We start from the raw sequence: 17,818 nt of genomic DNA, 5'->3' as shown, positions 1-17,818 counted from the left end.
CTGTGGGTGCTCCTTCTGCACACGTAGAGCAAGTGGGTAGAGTGTCTGGGGTCACCAGCGAGTCCCCTTTCTAAGTCCACAGCCCACGTTAGCGTGCTTTAGGCCTCGAGGCCTGCAGATTTGTTTTCTATTTTCTGCCCGGTTCTGAAGGTCGATCTAATGAATACTTTTTCCTATGTTGATACTTTTAATATCCAAATTATTGTTTACTATTTTATTGATGATAGTAAGCGAAACCCTTTTTTAAAGAGTATGAAGAAAAAGTCAGTAGGTACTTAACTCTCTGTGTAGCCTCCCCAGCATGGCTCCCTAGCTGCTCAGTCAGTGCCTGAGCTGCGTGTGGACGAGGAGAGTGCTGCATGTGATGGAAATTCCCTTTTCCTGTCTTCACCCTCGCCCAGATTCCTCTCCACAGCCATCTTCGCAGGTTTCCGGCACGAATAGGCCAGTGCCTGTGCAGGATGTCCCTCCTCAGTCTTTCTAGGGAACCCAGAGAGCAGCCCAGAGCCCAGGCCCTACTTCCCCTCGAGGCCTCAGAACCTGCTCTCTCTGAGCGGAGCCTTTGTCCCTGGGGTGTTGTGGCCCCTGGTTCTGGTCGGCTGGATAGATGCAGGGAGGAGGGGACAGGAGCAAGACTTTGTCTCACAGGAAATGTTAAAAACTTTCACAGCCAAAAAGCTTTTCTGAAAGAAATTGTTTATTGTGCTACATGCTAGCAGGACAAGGGACTGGGCCCTGGGATGCGCAGCCTGAACCACTGGCAGTGGGGCTGGATGCAGGAGACCAGGGCAGCTCCTGGGACATGCTGCCCAGGAGCTGGTGACATTATGGTTTTTGGGGAAAAGGTGGAAGTTCTTTTGAAAGAATTTGCATTGGCTGTAGGTAAGGGAAAGGGTGAAGTGGGGTCAGTTCTAGGATAGGTGCACATAAGGAAGAAGTGTTCACTATCCATTGCAGTGGGTAGCAGTCGGAAAAGTTCACACATACACAGGAAGTGTTGGCATCTCACGGTCTGGCTACTTTTTAGGCAGCTGCCCTCTGCTGATGCAAAGCTCCAGGGTACAGTCGGGAACACGAGCGGTCTTCTCTTGGTTGGCCCACAGCTATGAACTGGGAATTACTCTTGCCTCTACCAGTCTCTGGCCTGCTATGACTTAATTTAGGATATATTAGACTCTTCCTCTTATTGGACGTTTTTCAGCTTTCACTTCTGCTTTCTGACCTTTGGAGTACATTTTCCTCTCACTTTCTGTTCTGTAAAAGTATTTGGGTTTTACCAGTTAAGGTTGCAAAAGGCAGTATGTGGAGGGTAGGAAAAGTTCTGTTTTTGATCTGGTGCTAGCTGTATGTGTTCACTTAATGGTGTCTTGGAGCTTACACTTACGATCTGTGTGGTTTTCTCTACACATATTTTATCCCAACAAAAAGAATGGAGACTTTGCAATGTATTGCGAGAGGAGTGTCGGAAGTATCGTGTTACAAAGCAATAACAAAAGGAAAGATGGTGATGGATGCCCTGGCTGGTGTGGCCCAGTGTTGAGTGTTGTCTTACAAACTGAAAGTTTGCTGGTTCCATTCCCGTCAGGACACGACGTCTGGGCTGTGGGTCAGGCCCCTGGTTGGGGGCATGTGAGAAACAACCTATAGATGTTTCTCTCCCACAGCAGGGTTTCTCTCCTTCTCTTCCTCCCTCCCTTCTCCTCTCTCTAAGAATAAATAAATAAAATCCTTTTTAAAAAGAAGATAAGAAGGTGATGGAAGAAGAGGCTAATTTGTTTTAATTTATGTGAAAATGGGGAGTCTGAGGTGGACTGACTCAGTCATTTTACTTCTGGGTATTTGCCTTAAAGAAACAAAGATGTGTACAAAGTTTTAGTAGTGCCGTAGAAGTGGAAAATTGGAAACAATTAAGTGGTCAATAAGAGTTTAATAAATGATGGCACAACCAAAAACGGAATGTTGTTTTGCCAGTAAAAAGTATGCTGCACTTCCAGTCAAGATGGAGGTGTAGCTAGACACGCTTCACCTCCTTGCACAACCATTAAAAGGACCACAGCTAACCTCAAAACACCCAGAACAGCCAAAAAACCAAACTGTAAGGAAGTCTGACAGACAAGGATTTAAAGAAGCCATATGCAACCAGACAGGACGGGTGGAGGCGGGGAGCTGGGGTGGAGAGGACGTGGTGTGGGGGCAGCGAGGCAGCTGGCTCAATGGTCAGTCTCACGTTCGTGTGTGGTGGATAAAAATTGAGAGGGATACCTTAGGAGCGAATGATCCCAGGTCCAGGCCAGACCACACAGGCCAGGTTTCCAGCAACAAAAAAATAAAGCCTCATAACTTCTGCCTGTAAAACCCAGTGGGGTTTGGGGCAGCAGAAGAAACTGCCGATCTCTCAGGACAGTCCATTTAAAGGGCCTGCATAGTCCTAGAATGTGTGCAAACTCACCCACTCCAGGAAACACCTCCGGGGCAGCAGCTAGAGGTACGCCAGTCACATACAGGAAAGGAGAGAAGTGACTAGAAATGGCACAAGTGCCGAGTAAGCCTCCGGCAGCCAGCCAGCGACATTGCTCCCTCTCCAACCTCTCCCTGACATACACTCAGAGTCATACACACACACAGTCACAGAACAGTGAAGGGGGTTGCCCCGCCCTACCAAATACCCAGGGCTCGGCCCCGTACCACTTAACAGGTACACTAAGACAGCGAGTCAAAGCAGCTCTACCTAATACACAGATACAAACACAAGGAAGCTGCCAAATCAAGGAAACAAAGAAATATGTCCCAAATGAAAGAACAGAACAAAACCCAAGAAAAAGAACTAAGTAAAAATGGAGATAGCCAACCTATCAGATGCAGAGTTCAAAACACTGCTAATCGGGATGCTCAGAGAACTGAGTACGGCAAAGCATACAGGAAGAAATGAAGGCTACAATGGGGGAAATAAAGAAAAATCCACAGGAAACCAACAGTGAAGGGAAGGAATCCACGGTTCAAATCAATGATTTGGAACATAAGGAAGAAACAATCAACCAGAACAGAATGAAGAAACAAAAATTTGAAAAAAAATGAGAGAAGACGACAACTCTGGGACATCTCCAAAAGTGCTAACATATGAGTCATAGGGATTCCAGAATGAGAAGAGGAAAAGCAAATCGAAAACTTATTTGAAAAAATAATGAAAGAAAACTTCCCTAATTCAGTGAAGGAAATAGACATAGAAGTCCAGGAAGCACAGAGACCTAAACTGTTGGGCCCAAAGAGGACCACACCAAAACACATCATAATTAAAATGCCAAAGGTTAAAAATAAAGAGAAAAATCTTAAAAACAGTAAGAAGAAAGCAGAGAGTTACCTACAAAGGAGTGCTCATAAGACTGTCAGCTGATTTCAAAAGAAACTTTTCAGGGAAGAAGGGATTGGCAAGAAGTATTCAAAGTCATGAAAAGCAAGGACCTACAACCAAGATTACTCTATCTAGCAAAGCTTTCATTTAGAATGGAAGGGCAGATAAAGTGCTTCCCAGACAAGGTAAAACTAAAGGAGTTCATCATCACCAAGTCCTTATTATATAAAATGTTAAAGGGACTTATTTAAGAAAAAGAAGCCCTGGCTGGTATGGCTCAGTGAATTGAGTGCCAACCTGCGAACCGAAAGGTTGCTGGTTCCCAGTCAGGGCACAAGCCTGGGTTGCGGGCTTGGTCTCCAGTAGGGGGTGTGCAAGAGGCAACTGATTGATGCATCTCTCACACATTGATGTTTGTCTCCCCCTCTCCTCCCTCCCTTCCCCCCTCTAAAAAAAAAAAAAAGAAGGAAAAGAAGATCAAAATTATGAGCACTAAAATGATAACAAATTCACAACTATCAACAACTAAATCTAAAAAACAAAGAAACAAAGAAGCAAACAATTAGAACAAGAATTATATTAGAATCATAGATATGGAGATTATTTGAAGGGTTAGCGGGAAGGGGGAAGGGGAAGATGGGGGAAAAGGTACAGGGATTAAGAAACATAATTGGTAGGTACAAAATAGACGGGGATGTTAAGAAGAGTAAAGGGAATGGGGAAGCCTTACATGAACGACCCATGGACATGAACTAAGCGGAGGATTGCTGGAGGGAAGTGGGGTACCAGATGGACGAGCCCAGAGGGGGAAAACTGGGACAACTGTAATAACATAATCAATAAAATATACTTTAGAAAAGTATGCTGTAAATGTTTATTAAAGCCACTTATAAAAAGCATAATGCAATTCCATTTAAAAAACAAAGAATATATTTTACGTATATGCATAGAAAATAATCTGAAGATGCATACCATAATATTAACAGTGGGTTATACTGGGGGTAAAGAATTATGGATGATTCTTATTTCCTTATCCAGTTAAACGTTTTTCTTGCAGTGAGAACACAGTTGCAGTACGACACCGACACGGTGCGGGAGGAAATGCGCGTGCGGGGCAACCCTTCAGGCAGTTGGACTCCTCCCCTCCTCGCCAGGGCAGAGTCGGTCCTGCTACATCCCTACCCGACTGAGGGGAGGCCAGGCGGTGCTGGCAGCTCTAACAATTCTGCCCTTATGAGCTAAAAAGTCACTAGTGGTCCCAGGAGCATGTTCGAATATGGCATCTGAAGTTTGAGATCCCAGAAGTTCTCCATTCGACCTTACTGATGCTCGTCCTGTTGGTAGAAGGATGGCCTCTCCTCTGTCGTGGTCCCTCCGTCGTGGGTCCCTCCATGGTGCAGGACTGGGAGAACAATTTTACCTCCAGTTAGGGATGTCAGCGAGGTTTTCTTCAGAGATTGAGCATTCGTTTTCCAGACTTCGGTTCACCTTCATCTGAGGAATTCCTACTGTCTATACAATTTCAGGCTTTCTTATAAAAAATTCGGCGTCTGTGAAAGGCAGAGGTCCTTTCATTTCACTACCTCCTCACAGCTCTGGGTGCAGTAAGGGGTCCATCGCAGGTGCTCAAGAAATGACTGGTTCCCTTGCGGTTTGTGACAGAACCCCCCGTCTGGAGACAGACGCCCCAGAAGAGACCTGAATGGTGTGGAGGAGGAGCCCCAGCCCTGCTGTGACTCTGATGGAGCTTCCCTGGACTTCAGCCTCCTCCTCTGTGAAACAGCCAGGGACGAGGTGGAGGCCAGGTGGTTGTGAGGCCCCCACCACCTCTAACGGCCTGGCCCTGAGAACACAGCCTGCCCTTTCCCTGATACGTGTGCCCGATGGTGTACCGTAGACGTACAGTTTTGTTTTGTATCAATTAAAGACAAAGAGTAACCCTTCCACCCCCCACCCAACAAAAATAATAATAATGAGAATGAATACATAAAGAAGGAAGGCTGAAAAAACCAAAAGGGAAAGACTGTTGCCCTCCTTGTGAGGAGAGTTCTCCGTTTGAAGTCTTGTAGTGGCTGTTGCGCAGGGCCTGTCGCCATGTTAGACGTATCTCTCCGAAGGGCTGGGCTTGCCTGCCGGTCTGACCAGGGGTCTGGAAGAGAGGCAACCGTCCCTGGAGTAAGAGCCCCTCAATGCAGTGCCACATGCACCCATGTCTACCCACTCTCCCCGGGACACCAGCCTTGGACTGGCTGAATGACCTCAGCAACCCGCCAAGTGCCTTAGTTGTGCCACCTTGTTCAATCCTCACAGCAACCTGAGGGGTGCGTACTGGCCAGGAGAGGCCAGAGAACATGCCCAAGGTCACATAACTAGGAGACGGTGGAGCCAAGGTCTGAACCCAGGGTCTTTATCAAGGTCCCCAGGGACGTGAGAGAAAGAGGCTGGTAACCAAATTTCGATTCTCAGCTCCCAGGAGGGTTCTCGGGGATAGGGGAGGATGTGAGCAAGCCACCACCATCAGCCGAATAGATGTGAGCAAGCCACCACCATCAGCCTACTTTACTTAAAAGTCCCCTTGATAACCACACTAGAAATGTACACTAATCTAGTACGGGGCCAGCACCTCCTAAACAGCCTGATTGTCACTTCTGTCGAGTCTATGCACACCACGCCCAAAACCTCTCTGTGGGAGCAGAGCTGCCCCCCATCACCCACCCATGGGAGTGTTAGCTCAGCCTTGCAGACTCCTCGGACATGCTTAATCTGCACAGCTTTGGATTTCAGGGCAGAGTTTTATTCTCAGTTATTCGTTTCAAAATGAGAATTTTCAGAAAAGATAGAGATAAGGGATGATTCTCCTCCAAAAGCTCCCCACTGCACTGCAAGTATTGAAATTGCTAAAAATCCTTCTCTGTTTTTTTTAATTTAATTTTTTTAAAGATTTACTTATTTATCTTTAGAGGGGAAGGGAAGGGAAGGAAAGAAATATTAATGTATGGTTGCCTCTCATGAGTCTCCTGCTGGGAACTGGCCTGCAACCCAGGCATGTGCCCTGACTGGGAATGGAACAGTGATTGTGTGGTTCCCAGGCCCACGCTCAATCCACTGAGCTACACCAGCCAGGGCAATCCTTCTCTGTTTTTAATGCCTTTATCCCCTTGGTTTATCACCTATAAGATATACATTGGAAATTCATTATATCTGCATTGTTAAAAATAATGATGTGTAAGGTGTTGAACTCAGATCTCTGCAGGGAAATATGCAAACCCCAGGTACAAACTTTGAAGTGTTTTCATCTATTGAAAAGAACTACAGGCAGGAGCCCGACTACAGGCAGGAGCCTGAGCTTTGGACAGAAGTTACAGCTCTGTTTCTGGCTGGCATTGTGGCCTTGAACCTGTTACTACATTTGGTAAGCCTCAGCTTTCTCATCCATAAAATAGTGGTCACAGGAATTGCTTTAAAAGTTGTTATGATACTTGAAATTGAAAATAAATATCCATATATATTTCTGTGGCAGGTAACTGGATTTCACCCAATGGTGGCTACTATTGTTGATAATCTGAGTGTAATCACATCTCTGCCAACTTGGGGAGGTTTCCTGATCTCCGAGTTGGAGATCTGTGAGCCGGGACCCTGGTGTCCACCACATGGGGCTGCTGTGAGGATAAGGGAGACCCTGAGTTGAACCTGCGTCAAGGTGCAGGGCCAGAGGGGCTGCTTGTTAGATATTAGCACAGAGCTGTCTTGGCCTCAGTGAGAGGGAGAAAGGAGACAAAGGCCTTGTTTTCTTCATGACCGTGTCAGAATGATCCTCGCCTAGAAAATGGACGGGGCAGCCCTTTGAGTGGCCAGAGAGCTGCCTCTGGTCCCCCTTCCTTTCACTCTGGTTCTTGGCAGCAAATCAAGGCCCTGCCACCGGCACAGAGGAATTAGGAACCAGGCCATTTATTTATTGGGTTCAGATGATAAAAGATTGACTCTCAAAAAAAGTGCATCAAGCAAGTGGGGTGGGGGGGGGATGTTTCCTGAAGAAAAACAAAACAAAACAAAACCCAGCCGAAACCATCCAGATAAAGAGACCTCGGGCCTTTTGAAGAGCTCGCATGCACTGGGGAATCCTTCAGATGGGTTTTTGGGTGCTGGGCCAGATCAGATGCAGATTTACTGAAGTCGCATTGCTCCCCCAGCAGCCCAACCTGGGTCTCCACTCTCTCTAGTTGCCGGCCTCCTGCTTCTCCGTTCCAGCCCTGAGCTGGTTCCCTGTTCCCAGGATTCCCCTGCCGCAGCCTCTCCGGGAAAGGTGCCCACCGTCTGCTGCTTGGGAAGCTAGGATCCGAGCCCAGGGCTGCCCAGCGGGTTAGCAGGACCAACAGTTATGAGAGACTCACCTCGGACATTTGCAAACGCGTCTTCGGTTTCCTGGAGAAAGAAAAAAAGAAGGGGTAAAGTTACTCTGCCTCTCCCCAGTAGTCCCCAAATATGGTTTCTCATTCCCTGTTCCTGTTTCTTTGGGTTTATAACTCTTGAGAGTCCAGGTCAGGGTTTCTTTTCCATCCCTCTTCGCATTTAAAAAAAAAAAAGATTGAAAACAATATTACACAACACATTGTAAATATACCTGTGGTTCACCTGTGTGGGAAGCAATGTCCGGTAGGGGATCACGGGGAGGGGCCAAGGATAAATCTCAACCCGAGGTGAGGCTGACCCAGCCTCCGTGGGCACTGGGCCCCCGGCCGCAAAGGCGAGCTCCCCAGCGGAGCCTGGAGTAAAGCCCGAACCTGTCCCCGCGGCGTGGAAGGAACACACGTGGCATAGATGGGGATCTGTCCTTCCTTTTAAAAACTCCCAGCAGAGTGGAAGAGGGGCGGAAAGGGGCCTTCCCCGCGTCCCATCTCCAGGAGGAAACGGGTTGTTTCTGGCCCTGCGATGCAGCTTGGAGTCCCAGAAATTACAACCCCATCTCCCCGCAAGAGCTGCCTGGATCAAGCAGCGCAATGCACTGTCGAAGAGCGGAGCACTCCGCCCCGCGGTTCCCTGGGACTTACTGTAGCTGCAGGTGGCGGTGATAACCAGGGACAGAAGAAGGACCGCGCAGATGCCAGCCAGTGGCGCCCAAATGTAGATAACACAGGCGAAGTATTTCCCCTTCGTTTCCACTGACGACACACCGAAGACACCGACAGTTAGGATCGGCTCCTCCACCCCATCCCGATGGCCCCAGCACGTCTCCCAGCTCTGCGTCTCGGTTTTCCCACCACTTGCACCGCCCTCGGCTCTACCTCCCGGATCAGGGCTGGCCCTAGTAGGGCTCTCCTCGAGGTCTGCACTGCCCTTGGCCTCCCGGCCTCGGGACCCTGGGTCAGCCTCACCTGCGCTGCCGGCTGTTGGCCGGCACGTCTCCGGACGCCGAGACACCGGCTGCGACGCGCTGGGGGGCGCCTGCGTGGGTGGCCTCGGTGCGGGCGTTGTGCGTTTCTCTGCGGGAGCAACAGAGCGTGGTTGGGGGTCGGGCTGGGGATCCCTACGCAAATCCTCCCCACCGGTCCGCGCGCCCCTGCCGGAGGGTTTCCACCGGAGGAACAACAGACCGTCGCCCATGCTTCACTCAGCTCTCAAGGCGAGGGAGATGGGGTGGGAACCTCCTGGCTCTGCGCTGACCCCTTCGTGGTGGCGCGGCAGCCCCGCTCTTTTCCGGCTCCGTGAAGGGCACCTCGGCGCCTGCGACTGGAACGGGGGAGCCCACTCCCCGCCATCAGCCTCCCTCCAGGGCTCAACCCTTGTTGGCGCGCTCCCTTGAGGGCTTGGGTTGATGCCCGTATTTTACTGACGAGCAAACGGAGGCTCAGAGAATTTAAGTGTGGTGCCCAGGACTGCACCAGCACCTAAACTCGAGCCCAGATCGGCTGGACCTAAAAAACCATCTTTAGTCTCCACCCAGCTGCGCCTTTGCCTCAGTTTCCACGTCTGTGAAATGGGGACAGTATCTAAGTAGCTCCCAGGGGCACTAAGAGGCTCAAAAGCAGGGCATCCACGTGAAAACGGGTTCAGAGGAGAGCCCCAACCCCCACACCGAGAGGTGCCGCGCCCTCAGCTCCCGGACCTGGCAGGAAGACGGGCACGAAGGGGCTGAAGTACACTATCGAGTTGGCCACGACCGAGCAGAAATAGTAGCCTTGGTCCTCTTCTGTGAAGCGGTTCAGTGTGAGGGTGTAGACATCGCTCTGGACCTTTTCGCCTGAGATCCGGGACTCCAGCCCCTCAGCTATCTTGGTACGGGTACCGATGTACATTAGGAAGACAGGTCTGGCGGCCGCTTCCCGCCGCTGGTACAGCCACGTGCAGCCCGACGACTTGGTCACGAACACCTCACAGCGCAGCTCCACCTTCTTGCCCACGACCTGGGTCACCTCGCGTGGCGTCAAGCGGAACTCGTACGACCCGAGGACCGCTGCGGAGTCTGCAGGGCGCAAGCGGGGAGGCTGAGCCCGGAGCCCCGCGAGCCCACCAGCCTCTCCACCCGCCCCCGCCCCGCGTTCCCCGAGGGCCGCAAACTCACACAGCAGCAGGGCCAGCAGCAGGGCCACCCGGCTCCCCCGAGAGGTCATGGCGCGCTCCCGCAGCGCGGCCCAGCGCCCGGCTCAGACCCCCGCTGGAGGCGCGCAGGAGGCGGTGCAACGCCGAGCGGGGAAGTTGAGCCCTTCGGACGGCCACAGAGCCCGATTGCGCGTTCGGAGGATGTGATGTCACCCGAAGCTCCGCCAGGGAGATAGTCGCCCTCCTTTTCGCGGTTGTCACCTTCCAGCCCAGAGAAGGGGCTGGGGCCCGTGAAAGGGAGCTGTCTAGGCAGCCTTGCGGGTGCCCGGGGCAGTGAGAAGTTCGACACGGCATTCTTGTGGGAGTGCCAGAAGATAATGAGAGGTTAGACACCTCGAGAAATGAGGGCGAGAGTGCGCATGAAAGCAGAGAGGAGTGTCCACTTCCTTTGCTAGAGACACTCGCAGTGTCTCTGGCACTGTTACCACGAGGCTTTGCAAAATGGGCACTGGGGGCCGAGAAGGAAGAGGTGCTAATGACTTGCCCACTTCTCACGAACTCGGCTGCTGTCTGGGGTTGACCCGGGAGGGACTGCAGTGCATCCACGACCCCAGCCGTGTGGGGCTTTCTGGGGCTGGCAGTTCTCTGCGGACCACACCGTTGGGTCCTTCTCCCAGCAGCTAAACCTTTGCCACACAGCTAATAACCCTTTCTTAGGGTCATTGCCACAGCCTCCATACTCTCTCTCTCTCCTGGCCAGTCGTCCAGCCACTGCTGTGAACATTAATCCCATACAGGGACGTGGTGGAGGCATTCCCTCCGAGACCTACAGGACTGGATGAAAGCTGCCCCCGGCCTGGCTCAGGGCCCTCGTTAGTGCTGGTTCGCCCCAGCCTCTGCTCAGTCCCGTCGTCTGCACTCTCACCGGGCCTGAGCTTGTCTACACTGGGAGCTCCTCTTGCCTTTGCTGTTCCTTTCCCTCCCGAGACTTCTTGCTTGAGCCCGGAGGATGGCTCCGGTGCTGTAGGACTTGGACCTCATTTCTGTTTTCCCTGCTCGGGGTGCTGAGCAGGGGTATGGGTGTAGCCTGGGCTAAGGCAGTCTTCCCTGTCTGGCCCTGGCACACATGTGTCCCCTTCCTTTTGGTCTGTTGCTGTTCTGAAACCTTTCCAGACCCAGTGGGCGCCTTCCTCCCATTTCTTCAGGGTTTCCAGGTCTTCTCACTTTGAGTTTTATGGAAGGTGCACTTCATCCTGTTGCTTGGTTCCAGAGTCGAGCCACCTGGCATTATCTGTTGCGTGTGTCTGCCCCACCTGCCCCACCTGCCCCACCTGCGAGTCTGTCCCGTGGGGACCCTGTCTCAGACACCCCTCAGCTTAGGCTGAGCTGCATTTATGAACTGTTCTCCCTTTGTGGAATCCGAACTTAGTGTTGAATGGACTTTCTAAATAAATTACCTTGATCTCAATGCTGCTTCCTGAAGCACCCAGTTGCTTACTAAAACATGGAACATCTAACATTTTATATTTAAAATGGGTTTAAGGTGGGTTTTTTTACCTTACAAGAATTACATGTTCTTGAAAAACTTCAGATGACACCAAAAAAAAAAAAGAGTTCAGGGGAAGTTCTCCGTCTCAGCTTTCCTCGTGGTCATCCATTCTCCAAAGAAAATCACTGTTACATTTGAGTGTGTCCCTCAGATATTATCTGTTCATCAGCGGGTGTTTATACACTGTTTTAGATGTGTGTAGCTGTGCTGTGTATGTGTACACACACACACACGTACTTGCGACTTATCTTTCTTATCTAACAGTAGATGGAAAGCTTTTCACGTCAGCCCTTGTAGAGCTACTCCAGTCTTCTACCTGGGGGCCTTTCCATGTAAGCAGTTTCTCAGTTTTTGTCATTGCCGGCGAGGCTGTGCTAGATACAATGTATCTGTGTCATTGAGGACTTGCACCAGTACATGGAACATTTTCAAATTAATAATGAGGGTGGTTGGGGAAGGGAACCCTTTGTAATGATGGTTACGGACAGGGTACATAGGAATGGAGCTCCTGGCATGTTGGGGTGTGTGTGTGTGTGTGTGTGGTTGTGTAGACATACAAGTGAAGGTAACAGCTAAGTCCAAATGGGTCTCCAACCTGGCAATCCTCATTTTAGACAGCAGCTTCCCATTTTGCTTCATTTCCGTTCCCATTGTAAGGGGAAGTGTCAGATGGCCCTGCCAGCTAAAGGGTGTGCTCAGAAAGGTGCCATGAAAGTGCACCTCACCCAGTGGAGGAAGCGTGGAGTTGGGCCAGACTCAATCTGCAGGTATTTGGATATTGGAAACCCTGCCCGTGAGCACATCGATGGTCGGATTTGGGGGCGCAAAGTGTGAAAATAGAGTACTCCCGTCTCAGTCTCCTGGAAGGGAGCTGCAGCTGGCGTGGAGGCGGCCCTTTTATACAGAGCATGGCGACGGGTGGGGGGATGTTATGGCGACATGTGAAACCCACCAAGGAGGCTTTGTGACCCCAATGATATTTTTCACAGAATGTGGTGGATTCTCAATGTAACCACAACGACATCCGCTCGGTATCAAGCAGAAGAGCAGATGCAATTACAAAAGTTCTGGAGATGCCTGCTCAGTCTAGGGCCAGGTGTTCAGAGGGCTGGATAGGGCTTGCCTCTCACCTCCAGGTAAGCTCCCATCCCCCACACTGCTGCACCCACACAGGATGGCATGAAGAAATGAGAGCAACTGCACTCTGCCAAGTGAGCCCCTTACTTTAAAAAAAAAAAAATCCAGAGACAGACACAGGGTAAGACAGTAATCAGTTTCTATGCTGAATTTAAGCGGGTCTGTTTTTTTCCCCAAGGCGTTTGTCCTTAAAACATGAAAATAAAATAACTTTAAAACACACACATTAAAGACCTATCCAAGTGTGTAGCTGGTGGGGCCGTGCAGGGAGTGTGCCGAGGCCCGGGGCCACTGCCCCTGCGGTGCTGGATGAGGGCTGCAGGAGTGGCCTGCGGGCTCCCCTAGCCCAAGGAGTTGGCTTGTTTGGCCTAGAAAGGTTGTTCAGTTCCAGTGTTATCAGGCCCTGTTTTATCTCAATCACAAATATGTACCTGTCAACCCAACCTCACTTTTTCCACTTCCACTTTCCTCCATCCTGGGACCTTCAAGGTCATTTAGGCTGCTGTCATCTTTGGTCTCCTGCTTGGTCACCCGACTTTGACTCTGGTTCCTTCCGTTGCTTCTGGCTCCTGCCTGTGAAAACCTTGTCCTGCCAAGCTTTTGCTTTAACATTCAAGGGCTTTGCATGGTGCCTAGGGACATATTGAGTAGTCCCGAATGTTGCCTGAGGCCCTTCACACTCAGCTCTGCAACCCCATCTTCACCCTTTCCTGCTCACCGCCTCTGTCGCATGTGCTAGGCTTGGTGTCTTGATGTTTTTGAAAGTGTCCTTTTCTCTTTCCATCTCAGTGCCATTGAACATGCTATTCCCTCAGCCAGGAAGGTCCTCAGCTCTGTTTAGCAAATTCCTGCTCCTCAAGACCCAGCCCAAGCATCTCCCCTCTGTGGGGCTCAGCTCCTTGCCCTCTCCACCTGGACTTGGACATCCGTGGACTGCAGCACTTGCTCTGTGTACTTGCTGGGTGTTCACTCACCCAGCTTGATGACCTGACCCTTGGTTCCTTGAGGAAGAGACCTTGTCTTGCTCATATTTATTATACTGTGGTGCCTGGCAGAGGGTGCTACACACTCTTGGTCTTCAAGAAACCCTTGTTTGGTAAATGCTAAATGAAAGCAAAAGCAGGGTGCAGCAAATCAGAAGAGACAGAGGGAGTTAATATCAGGTAAGTGTGGTCAGGAAAGGCTTTACAGAGTGGCTGGTTTGCAGACAGGTTAGAACTGGGAGAGAAGTTGTTTAGAACAAGGCATTGGACTTGGTCAAGATGGTGCCAATCTGATGCTTTAGCACGTAGTTGTGGCGTGGCTGAAAGGAAAAGGAGGAGGAGGGGAGAAGGTAGAGGCATTAGTAGTGCACATAGGGGTATTTAACTCGGTCTGGGTGTGGATTCACCCCTGAAGAGAGGCACAGTACATGTAGCAGCCTGAACAGAGTTTGAAAGAAAGAGAATAAGGACATGTAGAAGAGGCAGAAATTACACACGAACAACCGAACAATGACAAATACTGAGCATACTGGAAAGGAAAACTGTACATATAAACTAGAACACACTCCACATTGGATGTAGATGAGGGGAAAATTAGTAAACTAGAAACCAGCGCTGAGGAACTCACAGAGAATGTGAAGCAGGAAGATAAATGTGGAAGCAGTAAAGACGGAAGCAGTTTGAAAGGCTGTTGCAACGTGGGTCAGCACTGTGAGGTGTCGGCTAGGGTTTCAGAAAAAGGAGAACAGAGGGAATATAGACAGGGAATATTGGAAGAGATCATGGCTGAAGATTTTCCACAATTAAAGACACATGTTCTTATTTTTTAATTTATTTTTTATCTTTTATTATTTGTTTATTTTTAAATTGTTGTTTGAGTTCAGTTGTCTCCACTTTCCTGCCACTACTTCCCCACCTCCCATCCTCAGTCCGACCCCTCCTTGGCTTAGAGTGCCAAATAGAACAAGTAAAAGGACTGTGTATCCTTTTCTGAACATAGCAAAGAGAACCACAAGACATCAAAAGCAATGAGAGGAAGGCATCTCAGAATGCTGGAGGAAGCTGGGACAATGTTTGAATTATGTTTCAGGGAGCCGGAGTCGCAGCTTGGATGGGGGAGAGAAAGAACCTTCTCATTCTAGCCACACGCAATGCTACCCGATGGATTCACTGACTGATTGGTCCTAGCCAACTGTTTTCTCATCTCCTTTGTGAACTTCACTCACGTCTTCAACATGCAGCCAAGTATGAGGCGTTGACAGTGAGCTGTAATTTACACAAATAAGCATCGTCACTTTTCTCCCCCAGCAACACTGAGATCACCCAGAGTTGGGTATTTTCTTTCTTGTGCCTTTCTTTACTGAAGAAAAATTAAAAAATATTTGAAAGATATATCCATCCCTCGAATTCATTTGCCATAAATCTCTTGAAATTGTTGCATTTAGTTTTGCTTTGTTTATGGCAAATAAACAATCGATTTAGTTCCCTAATTAGACTGTTAAATGCAGATTTTTAAAGATCACAGTGATGACAGAATCAGTACAGTTTTCATCATAATACACCTCCTTATGAGAACAGATGTTAAACACTAAGAGGTACTAACATTTAACATGGGCCATTTGCCGTGTGGGCAAACAGACCTGGTATAGTCAGAGCCAGAATCTTTATATGGTTCCAGAGAGACTTCTTGGCAGATTTTGCTGATGACACTTCAAACAGTTGAAACATGTACAGACATTATTTGTCTTATTATACGAGGCTCACACTGCAAAGCAGACACAAAAATGATTCTTGGACAGGCTGAAAGTCAGCTATATTTTTGGAAAGCCTTTCCTTCTGCGCATGTTTAATAGCTGAAAATATTAAGTGCTGAAGGCCACAAACTTAACAAGCGTGTCTGGTCATCAGGGAGACACGTGGCATTGTGCTGCGCTGCACAGTCTGTGCCCTTCCCAACAGGCTGGTCAGGGACCAGCGTGGCTGCCTTCGTGGCAGCAGAACCTGTGATCCACTCGCCGCTCTTCTCTGTGGTCTGTTCCCTGGACAGCTGTCCGTGTCTGCAGGGCTCCTGGAGTAACACTTTACACATCCCTCCAGTAGCCAAGGAGGCTAAAACCATTATATCTGCCTTGTAAACCACAATAATAAACTAGTTTTAACCCTCTATAAGAATGGATTTCATTATTTTTCTCTCTAAGAATCCTATACTTACAGTTCTCTGATAATCAATAAAAAGACCAATTCTGATTAACAAAGAACAAACATTCCACTTTCCCTCCTACTCCGCCCCATTCAAATAATCATATATAAATACACTTAAAACTGGAAAAATGTCGCACTTTTCTTCCACCAAATATTTAACTAAAACTCCAGTAGAATTCTCTGCTTCTGATATGAGTGCCATGAATATATTACCAAGCTTGAAGCAGGGGCTAAATGGTTTGGTGGGAGTAGTTCTTCCAAGGGTGTCAGTGGTTTCTCATTAGTTTGTCATTGTTGTGGTTCAAGTTCATAAAAGGTCAAAATTTTTTCTAGGTCCTTCTCCATCTCAGCATATTGTTCTTTAAGCCTCTCCATAGCTTTTCTGTGCTCTTCATGCACTTCAGCCTGTTTGGCGTGTTGTTCTTCATGAAATCTTCGCACTGCATTGAATGTTGGTTTTCACTAGCTATTAAATGGTCATTATGAATCTTGTTTTATTCCTGCTTTCTCTGTTAGAGTCTGCAGCTGAGTCAGTAGCTGCTTGCAATCTCTGGAGAACTCGGTGTAAGTTGTCTCGCATTGTTCCTCTACATTTGGGGAAAATGTGTTCATTTGTTTCATCGATGATATCCTTCAAATTTTCAAGAGCTCGCATTTCTCCAAGACCATAGTTTTCTTTAGATTCTTTCACAAAATAATGGGTTTCACTTTCAATAACTGGTCTGTGATCTACCAACCTTGAATGAATTTCTCGAGAGGTGGCCTCACAACCCACAGTGGTCTCTCCATCCCTCCACCATTCACCCTGACCCAGGCCTATCCAGCACTTTGAGAGCTGAATTTCTCATCAAAGTTACTTAAAAAGAATATATATATATTCTCACTGGAAGACATTTTTATTGCTTTTGCTTTAAAGGGAGGGAGAGGAAGGGAAAGAAGAAGAGAGGGAAACAGCGATGCGAGTGAGGAGTGACTGGTCGCCTCTCGCACCCACCAGGATGGGAGCGGTCCACGCCTGGACTGGAGATGGAACCAGAAACCTGGTTCGATTGGACAGAGGCATGTGACCTGACCAGAATGGAACCTTCAAACTTTCCATTACAGGACAACACTCCAATCACCTGAGCCACACTGGCTAGAGGTTCAGTCACTTTTTAAATTAAATTTCTTATTTTGAAATAATTGTAGCTTGACATTGCAGTTATAAGAATAGTACAAAAAGGTTATGAATTTTCTTCAGCCGGCTTCCCCCATGGTAAGATCTTGCTTGACTATAGTACAATATCACCACAAGCTACTTTTTGTTTAGTAATTAATTTTTAAGATTTATAACTTCTTTATGCTATTTTTGAACAATTGTGCACTACTAATAGTTCTAGTGTAATGTTGTAGTGTAATGATGATGTGATCTGAGTAACTTTTTAATACTTAGGAATTATGGTTTCAGGAAATTAAAATTTCAACTTATATACATTTTTGGCAGAGAAGAATGATCAATTTAAAATCTTCAAGTATATAGCATCATAAGTTGAAAGAGAAAAAAGAATGATAAAAAACTCCTAAAAGTTAAGGAAGAACTTTTTCTTATATTTTTAAAATGGGTGATGGTTGAAATAAAATTGATATATTATTTATAGTCTACTAGAAACAATTAAAAAGAGTGATGTAAATGTTTTATTTTAAAATATCAACATTGACAACACAATGGAAATTACATGCGTTAAAACAATTTCTGTGAAGAATGATGTCAACTTAAAACTGAGTGAAGGTGCACACCCAATTGGTAGTAGCTTTATTCACCGTAGCTAAGATGTGAGCTGCCCCGGTCCCCATCGGTGGGCGAATGAGTGAATAATCAAAATGCGTTAAATTCGTACAGTAGAATATTTTGCAGCCTTAAAAAGGAAGGGTGTAGGGGGAGACAGAAGAGGGTGAAGGGGCGATAAATGGTGATGGAAGGAGACCTGACTTGGGGTGGTGAACACACAATACAATATACAGATGATGTAGTATAGAATTGCACACATATTTTTTTGAAAATGAAAAATAAAATGAAAAGGA

General features: G+C 48.1%; 1 protein-coding gene and 1 pseudogene across 1 annotated transcript; both read right to left on the bottom strand.

Moving 5' to 3' along the window:
* Positions 1-4,204: 4,204 nt before the first annotated feature.
* On the bottom strand, positions 4,205-10,384 carry CD8A (CD8 subunit alpha). The gene is made up of 6 exons (XM_037038905.1): positions 9,909-10,384; positions 9,453-9,809; positions 8,722-8,829; positions 8,398-8,508; positions 7,741-7,771; positions 4,205-5,498 (listed from the first exon to the last, which is right to left on the bottom strand). The coding sequence occupies exons 1-6, from the start codon at positions 9,955-9,957 to the stop codon at positions 5,447-5,449; spliced, it is 708 nt and encodes a 235-aa protein (XP_036894800.1). The 5' UTR covers positions 9,958-10,384; the 3' UTR covers positions 4,205-5,446.
* Positions 10,385-14,755: 4,371 nt separating this feature from the next.
* On the bottom strand, positions 14,756-17,590 carry LOC118982568 (biogenesis of lysosome-related organelles complex 1 subunit 5-like; annotated as a pseudogene).
* Positions 17,591-17,818: the final 228 nt, after the last annotated feature.

This window comes from Sturnira hondurensis, unplaced genomic scaffold (assembly GCF_014824575.4).
Source record: "Sturnira hondurensis isolate 20B ecotype Veracruz unplaced genomic scaffold, ASM1482457v3 Scaffold0002039, whole genome shotgun sequence".
In the NCBI taxonomy this organism is placed as follows: domain Eukaryota; kingdom Metazoa; phylum Chordata; class Mammalia; order Chiroptera; family Phyllostomidae; genus Sturnira; species Sturnira hondurensis.
This window is presented reverse-complemented; position numbering and strand designations above follow the sequence as displayed.